Source organism: Salmo salar, chromosome 14 (genome assembly GCF_965601325.2).
Source record: "Salmo salar chromosome 14, fSalSal1, whole genome shotgun sequence".
Classification (NCBI taxonomy): Eukaryota; Metazoa; Chordata; class Actinopteri; order Salmoniformes; family Salmonidae; genus Salmo; species Salmo salar.
The window spans coordinates 18,880,001-18,889,196 of NC_138304.1; the positions used below are offsets into that span (position 1 = coordinate 18,880,001).

Sequence of the window (9,196 nt, forward strand, 5' to 3'; positions counted from 1 at the left end):
ACCCTGGCCTAACCAAAATAAAGAACAAAAAAACCCTCTCTATGGCCAGGGCGTTACAGGAAAGCTTTGGCTATGTATAGACTCAGTGAGCATAGCCTTGCTATTGAGAAAGGCTGGCGTAGGCAGACCTGGCTCTCAAGAGAAGACAGGCTATGTGCACACTGCCCACAAAATGAGGTGGAAACTGAGCTGCACTTCCAAACCTCCTGCCAAATGTCTGACCATATTAGAGACACATATTTCCCTCAGATTACACAGATCCACAAAAAATTCGAAAACAAACCCTATTTTGATAAACTCCCATATCTACTGGTTGAAATACCACAGCGTGCCATCACAGCAGCAAGACTTGTGACCTGTTGCCACAAGAAAAGGGCAACTGTCACGCCCTGACCTGAGAGAGCCTTTTTATGTCTCTATTTAGGTTTGGTCAGGGTGTGATTTGGGTGGGCATTCTATGTCCGTATTTCTATGTTTGGGATTTATTTGTTTTGGCCGGGTATGGATCTCAATCAGGAACAGCTGTTTATCGTTGTTGCTGATTGGGAGTCATACTTAGGCAGCCTGTTTTTCCTTTGGGTTTTGTGGGTAGATAATTTCTGTTTAGTGTTTTGCACCTGACGGGACTGTTCAGTTCTTCTTTTGTTTTGCTTGTTGGATTTAGTGTTCAGTTTTATCATTAAAAATGACGAACACTTACCACGCTGCATTTTGGTCTGATTTCTCTTCCCCTTCATCTGAGGACGACGAAGACCGTTACAGCAACCATTGACGAACAAACACCATTGTTTATATATCTTCCCTTTTGTACTTTAACTATTTGCACATAATAGGACATTTGAAACGTCTTCATTCTTTTGGAACTTTTGTGAGTGAAATGTTTACTGTTCATTTTGATTGTTTATTTCACTTTTGTTTATTTTATACTTCACTTGCTTCGGCAATGTTAACATATGTTTCCTATACCAATAAAGCCCTTAAATTGAATTGAGAGCGAGAGAGAGGAATGCCAATAACAGAAAAACATGGAGACTGCAGAGACATGGAATATTGTGAAAAGCATGACTGTGTTTATCAGGCCCATGGCTGATATTGAAGTGTCTTCTTTTACAGCCTCCTAATCAGATGCATCCCATTCATTGTGGTCGGGAACAATGGCAGCAGTCTGATTGGGGATACGTGATGGCTTTGTCTATTGTGTTCAAAGGGAACAATAACCATTGGCACTGGAGTCCCATTTCTGTCCTTAGAGAGTGTCCCCCCCCTCACTCCTCTCTCCAACCCTCAGCCTTTGTGAAAAACATACAGATGCATGCACGCACGCACGCACGCACGCACGCACACACACACACACACACACACACACACACACACACACACACACACACACACACACACAGACAAATGCAGGCATGCACACACAGAGAGAGAGAAGGTTTTAATAGCCCACAGATTGTTATTGGACAGACACCGGAGTCACCTCAAGGTCTGCCTCTCTGACACACTGTCATTCTCCCATCTGTGTGTCAGTTTATAACAGTTCTGATACATGGTTTTTAGCCCAGAGCATGACAGAGCTGATGAACTGATAGCTACCCGCTCTGTCTCTCTCTCTCTCTGTCTCTCTCTCTCTCTGTCTCTCTATCTCTCTCTGTCTCTCTCTCTGTCTCTCGCTCTCTCTGTCTCTCTCTGTCTCTCTCTGTCTCTCTCTGTCTCTCTCTGTCTCTCTCTGTCTCTCTCTCCGTCTCAGAGTTATGTGCAGTAGTCAACTCGAATCTTTTTTGTAATCCTGTATTAGGGGAACTGAGGTCTAGGTGGATCCACAGAAGGAGAAATTGGGAGAGGGAGAGAGGAGGAGAGGAGAGAGGAGGAGAGGGAGAGGGGAGGATAGGGGGAGAGGAGGAGAGAGGAGGAGAGGAGAGAGGAGGAGAGGGAGAGAGGAGGTTGGGAGAGAGGAGGAGAGGAGATGAGGTGAGAGAGAGAGGAGGAGAGGAGAGAGGAGGAGAGGACGGGAGGAGGAGAGGGAGAGAGGAGGAGAGGAGAGAGGAGGACAGGGAGAGAGGAGGACAGGGAGAGAGGATGAGAGGGAGAGAGGAGGGGAGGGAGAGAGGAGGAGAGGAGAGAGGAGGAGAGGGGTCAAGAGGGATGCAATGAAACGAGATGGGAAGAGAGGGAGTAGAAAGGAGAGAAAGAGGGGTGAGAGGGGTGGAGAAAGGACAAAAAGAGAGAGGAAGAGGAGAAGTGCTAGAGAAAGGAAAATAATGGAAGTGAGGGATAGGGCACTTGAGAGAGAACTCTTCATTCAGACAGCTCTTGCTCAAAGTGGAACGAGTGTGTGTGTGTGTGTGTGTGTGTGTGTGTGTGTGTGTGTGTGTGCGCGCGCGCACGTGCATTCGTAGGGGTGTGTGCGTGCATGCCCTGTCTCCCACCCCCTGATTGGCTGTAATGACATTCTGAGGGCTACCCATCATTAGGCTGGTCACTACAAATAGACAACGATTTCTGACGTTTGAAAAGGTGCTGAGAACGTCGATATATGCCTTTATTCGGGCACTCACAAAAGAAGGAAAAGGATGGCACAGCTCCGGGCACGAACTCACGAGGCACGGAGCGGCGCGTGCTGTTTAGACCACTGCGCTACGGCAGTTCACAATGCTCTAGAACGCCGTGGAAATACTGTGAATACTGATGATACCTAACACGTCGTTTTTGTATTGTTTTGTATTAAGCCTTCCTCAAACCATAGCCCTAACCAGAACCACACACAACACCTAAAAACTCTGAGATGTTTCTGTTTTAACTCTGTAACCGCGCGGAATTAACCCTGTAACCATGAGGAATTCATGCGTCAAAAGTAGAGTTTTAAAAGGAAACTCTGGGCTCCTGTTGGATGTGTGTGGCAGGGTTGGGGTCAATTCCATTTAATTTCCAGTCATTTCAGGAAGTACTCGGAAATTCCAATTTCAATTCTCTTCAATGCTTTTTCAATGTGGAACATTTCAAATTGGAGTTTGGTTTACTTCCTGAATTGACTGGAATTGAAATGGAATTGACCCCAACCCTGGTGTGTGGTGTGTAAGTGTGCGTGTGTGGTGGAGTTGGGGGGGGGGGGGATTGGGTTATGTAGGTGTGTGTAGGCGTGTGAGGTTGTGTGGTGGAGTTGGGGGAGGGATTGGGTTATGTAGGTGTGTGTAGGCGTGTGAGGTTGTGTGGTGGAGTTGGGGGGGGGATTGGGTTATGTAGGTGTGTGTAGGCGTGTGAGGTTGTGTGGTGGAGTTGGGGGGGATTGGGTTATGTAGGTGTGTGTAGGCGTGTGAGGTTGTGTGGTGGAGTTGGGGGGGGGGGGATTGGGTTATGTAGGTGTGTGTAGGCGTGTGAGGTTGTGTGGTGGAGTTGGGGGAGGGATTGGGTTATCTAGGTGTGTGTAGGTGTGTGAGGTTGTGTGGGGGAGGGATTGGGTTATCTAGGTGTGTGTATGTGTGTGAGGTTGTGTGGGGGAAGGATTGGGTTATCTAGGTGTGTGTAGGTGTGTGTGGGAGGGATTGGGTTATGTAGGTGTGTGTCGGCGTGTGAGGTTGTGGTGGAGTTGGGTTATCTAGGTGTGTGTAGGTGTGTGAGGTTGTGTGGGGGAAGGATTGGGTTATCTAGGTGTGTGTAGGTGTGTGAGGTTGTGTGGTGGAGTTGGGGGAGGGATTGGGTTATCTAGGTGTGTGTAGGTGTGTGAGGTTGTGTGTGGGAGGGATTGGGTTATGTAGGTGTGTGTCGGCGTGTGAGGTTGTGGTGGAGTTGGGGAGGGATTGGGTTATCTAGGTGTGTGTAGGTGTGTGAGGTTGTGTGGGGGAGGGATTGGGTTATCTAGGTGTGTGTAGGTGTGTGAGGTTGTGTGGGGGAAGGATTGGGTTATCTAGGTGTGTGTAGGTGTGTGAGGTTGTGTGGGGGAAGGATTGGGTTATGTAGGTGTGTGTAGGTGTGTGAGGTTGTGTGGGGGAAGGATTGGGTTATCTAGGTGTGTGTAGGTGTGTGAGGTTGTGTGTGGGGGAAGGATTGGGTTATCTAGGTGTGTGTAGGTGTGTGAGGTTGTGTGTGGGAGGGATTGGGTTATGTAGGTGTGTGTAGGCGTGTGAGGTTGTGTGGGGGAGGGATTGGGTTATCTAGGTGTGTGTAGGTGTGTGAGGTTGTGTGTGGGAGGGATTGGGTTATGTAGGTGTGTGTAGGTGTGTGAGGTTGTGTGGGGGAAGGATTGTGTTATGTAGGTGTGTGTAGGTGTGTGAGGTTGTGTGTGGGGGAAGGATTGGGTTATCTAGGTGTGTGTAGGTGTGTGAGGTTGTGTGTGGGAGGGATTGGGTTATGTAGGTGTGTGTCGGCGTGTGAGGTTGTGGTGGAGTTGGGGAGGGATTGGGTTATCTAGGTGTGTGTAGGTGTGTGAGGTTGTGTGTGGGAGGGATTGGGTTATGTAGGTGTGTGTAGGCGTGTGAGGTTGTGTGGGGGAGGGATTGGGTTATCTAGGTGTGTGTAGGTGTGTGAGGTTGTGTGTGGGAGGGATTGGGTTATGTAGGTGTGTGTAGGTGTGTGAGGTTGTGTGGGGGAAGGATTGTGTTATGTTGGTGTGTGTATTTGTGTGAGGTTGTGTGTGGGAGGGATTGGGTTATCTAGGTGTGTGTAGGTGTGTGAGGTTGTGTGTGGGAGGGATTGGGTTATCTAGGTGTGTGTCGGCGTGTGAGGTTGTGGTGGAGTTGGGGAGGGATTGGGTTATCTAGGTGTGTGTAGGTGTGTGAGGTTGTGTGTAGGAGGGATTGGGTTATCTAGGTGTGTGTCGGCGTGTGAGGTTGTGGTGGAGTTGGGGAGGGATTGGGTTGTCTAGGTGTGTGTAGGTGTGTGAGGTTGTGTGGGGGAAGGATTGGGTTATGGACGTGTGTGTAGGTGTGTGAGGTTGTGTGGGGGAAGGATTGGGTTATCTAGGTGTGTGTAGGTGTGTGAGGTTGTGTGGGGGAAGGATTGGGTTATGTAGGTGTGTGTAGGTGTGTGAGGTTGTGTGGGGGAAGGATTGGGCTATGTAGGTGTGTGTAGGTGTGTGAGGTTGTGTGGGGGAAGGATTGGGTTATGTAGGTGTGTGTGTAGGTGTGTGAGGTTGTGTGGGGGAAGGATTGGGTTATCTAGGTGTGTGTAGGTGTGTGAGGTTGTGTGGGGGAAGGATTGGGTTATGTAGGTGTGTGTAGGTGTGTGAGGTTGTGTGGGGGAAGGATTGGGTTATCTAGGTGTGTGTAGGTGTGTGAGGTTGTGTGGGGGAAGGATTGGGTTATCTAGGTGTGTGTGTAGGTGTGTGAGGTTGTGTGGGGGAAGGATTGGGTTATCTAGGTGTGTGTAGGTGTGTGAGGTTGTGTGGGGGAAGGATTGGGTTATGTAGGTGTGTGTAGGTGTGTGAGGTTGTGTGGGGGAAGGATTGGGTTATCTAGGTGTGTGTAGGTGTGTGAGGTTGTGTGGTTGCACGTAGGCCTACAGTACATTTCAATTACTGATTACACTCCCATTCAACTATGGTTACAAATAGCAGCTAAAAATTGCTTTACTGTGTATGTCTTTCTTATCTTATCCTCTCTCTCTCTCTCTCTCTCTCTCTCTCTCTCCCCCAGCCCCTGATGGTCGACCAGAGGTTTCCAGCGACAAAGCCGTAGGAAGTAACCCTGGTGGTCGCGCTCCCCCAGTGGTGAGGGTGAGAGGTGCAGGGTGCCCCCCTGCCTGTCTGTCTCTACCCACGGCCCTCACCCTCCTCCTGGTCACTCTGGCTCTACAGTGGAGGATGCTGTGAACAAATCATAGTGCCCCCTACTGACCTGGCCCCATCCACACACACAGTAGAGACTACACCCCTACACCACCTCCTATGTACCCCAACCCCAATGCACAGACTGGACTGGGGTAGAGGAAGGAGGACGGGTGAAGAAATGTGAAGAGGACTTAGAGAGAGGGAGGAGGGGGTGAAGAGAAAAGGAGAGAGAGAGAGATGTGTGTGTGTATGTGGGGGGGGGGGTCAGTATGGATGGGGACGGACAGGGACTGTGTTGTCCCCATAGAGACGTGAGTGTGTGTGTACGAGCTCCTCACAGGCAGATTGTTACAGTACTCAGCCTGCTGCTTCCTGTGTGTATGCTGTGGACTAGGCTCCCTGCACAGCTCTCCTGCTCTCTGCTTTAACAATGCACTCATATTCTCTACCACTGGGACGGACTACCACGCAGTGGGACGGACTACCACGCAGTGGGACGGACTACCACGCAGTGGGACGGACTACCACGCACTGGGACGGACTACCACGCAGTGGGACGGACTACCACGCAGTGGGACGGACTACCACGCAGTGGGACGGACTACCACGCAGTGGGACGGACTACCACGCAGTGGGACGGACTACCACGCAGTGGGACGGACTACCACGCGGGACTTCTGGGCCTCAATATGCAAAACTCGCTCACATACTCACGTGCACGCTTTCACACACACAGACACACACCTACATTAACCCATATGCAGGCAAGCATGCATACGCGCGCGAGGACACACTTTTCACTCTGCTGCTGGTTTTCTGTGTTGTCAGCTACACTACTTACCTCTGTGGATACTTTGCATCTTTAGCCAACCTTCTCCTGGGTTTCAACGCCATTGGGCAGAGTTCACCTCATTTTAAAACTCCCAACTGTTTATTTCCTCTGAAGGATTAAAACATATAAGAAATGCATGCTGAATTAATAATACAGTCACTTTCCACCAGGCCAGCATAGCCGATTGGACCCACTCTAATTGATTAATCGTAATCCACATAATCATTTTGTATTGCCTGTTGCTGCAGGATTGTTTTCCTTCTGCAGCAAACTGGCTCAAAGGAAGTTCCCACGTCTGTATGCAACAGTAGAATGTATCGATCTCATTGGTAGAGAAGGACAGAAACGCACACGTTCGTCAGACGCGGCATGTGTGTGTGGGTGGTATGTACTGTGTGTAGACCGATTGATTTGTTTGAGTATATTTCGATATCGTTGTATTGAACTCTCCCAACAGCGGCCCTTTATTGATAGAGTTGAATGGATGAAACGTGTCTGAATAGATTCTATTTTGTCTCCATTTTGTTTTCTGAATAGCTTTGAATGAACTGTGCTTGTCCCCGTATTAAATGAAACGCAATGCAATAGTATCAGAGATATATTTTGTATCACGACTATACCAAGAATGTACAAGTGTCTTTTCATACACCAACATGGTATATGAAGTGTTGGCAACTTTCTTTCCCCAGAAACCATCGGTCAAAGCCTGTTTGTACATTGTTGATTTACTATTGTTCGTCATTCGTCCATTTTTTTGTTGTTGTCTGTGTGTCGCTCTTTGAATTGCACATATGCATGTCTACCCTTCAAAGGTGTCGTTGTTTTGTTACGTTAGTAACTTGAGACCGTGTACTGTATTACATTGCAGCAGTCTGTTACCTCTACGAAAAAAACAACAACATTGTTTGTGTTTTTAACAGCCTGGTACTTCATTTCATGCTACTCTGCATCTCTCTCTTTATCTCCCTCTCTCGCTCTCTCTCACTCATCTGTCTCTCTTTTCCGTAACCCATTCAATTACTTTAGTTCTGTTTTGACAATGTGATCAAAATATGTAACCAGCTTGTTCTACAGCTACCATATTAACCCATATTTAGGATAATAACCGCTGAACAATACATTATATCACTAATGCAGAAATATACACAATGCCGTTACATACATGGCAGGGCATTTCTATCGCTTGTTGTTTGATTGAATATTTTGATTGATATCTGTTGTATTTTTATTTTTTTTTAGAAGGGAACGTTTCTTTGGTTGGTACTGTAGAGGTTTGTAGACTTGGAAGTGATTAAAACCAGGAGAATGAATGTCTCAAAAAACACAGATGTTTATACTGTTTAGGCTTTTTGCTGACCACGGGATCTGACCAGTAAAAACGATGCTACATTTAGCCTACACCTGGTTCATGTTCATTAGGGCACGCAAAGGAAAGTGAAAATGAGACGTTATCATGACCTCTTTTTTTTCATTTTTTTTCATTCTTGCTGCCGAATGAACACAATCCTCGCCTCCTCTTTCTGCTGACAAGGGCGTGACCTATATTGGGCAAAAAGTACTTGCTGTGTCTCCAAAGTTGGAGTTGTGCATTGCTTCCCACAGTTTCTGTATTGAACTGAGTTAGCCTAATGCAAAGTTGGCCGACAGACATTTTGTTTTCAGGCCACATTCAGAGTTGTACTGTCTACACATCACCTGGTCTGCTGCATTTCTCATCTACCATTTCCTTAACTCGCATCCATTGCATTCAGATCACTTACTATAGCATGTGTATAAATGTATATATTTTAAGTCCCTGTCCATTTGTGGTTTCATTTCCTTTCTTTTATATTGGAGACATCACAGTGTAAGAAATGTGGTGTAGTAAGGTATATCACATTTATTCTACTATAATGCTGTACTGAAGATTTTCCCCATCAGCAAGTTTACTACCATAATGGGTGTGAATGCAGGGTGTGAATGCATTACTACCACATTGAGTGTGAATGCAGTGGACATTTGCCTGACAACTGATATTGGCTCTTTCTCAATTCATCTTTCTCCTATTCCTTGTATCCTCTCTCCACGCCTCATTCTCAAACCGCTTTGGAGAAGAAAGCGAGTGGAGGGACCTTGGGCCTTCTCCTATAGGGTCGAGGAGGGGGTGAGGAATCACTGAAGGACTAGTTAAGAAAGAGCCATTGTTTTCATCCTATATGGCTTATTCCTTATTAAAGGGCTCCCACTGTTACTGCCCGAGTCAACATAACCTTCTCTGAAAGTTCATAAACACAAGCATGTTAAAACCACAAGAGTCATTTCAATGATTGACAGGTATTGAGGCAAGTCTTCCAGGTGTGCGTGCGGGTGCGCTAACGAGTGCGTGTATGTCTAGTTGTGTGCGTGAAAGCCTATGTGCGTGTATGTGTGCGAGCATGCTTATAATGTGAGCGTGTCTATAATGTGGGAAAATATGAGTGTGCATACAACCACTCCCCCATCACCGATGCAGGTTTTTAATTCAAATGTAATTTAATTAGGTTAGGTTTGGCAGCATCCCACGTAGGCCACCCATGGCAGCTGTGGGGTGTCGAGACGTGTTGGGTAGTGTGTACGTAAGG

The 9,196-nt window shown here is 47.4% G+C and overlaps 1 protein-coding gene across 2 annotated transcripts in view; it reads left to right on the forward strand.

The window, feature by feature from the left end:
* Positions 1-8,887, forward strand: part of LOC106568853 (glypican-5) — a 203,903-nt gene extending 195,016 nt beyond the window's left edge. For both annotated transcript variants that reach the window (XM_082960825.1, XM_082960826.1), the window contains one exon: positions 5,631-8,887. In XM_082960825.1, coding sequence (XP_082816951.1) covers positions 5,631-5,806 — 176 coding nt within the window. In that variant the 3' untranslated portion in view covers positions 5,807-8,887. The remainder of the gene's footprint in view (positions 1-5,630) is intronic.
* The last annotated feature ends 309 nt before the right edge of the window (positions 8,888-9,196 follow it).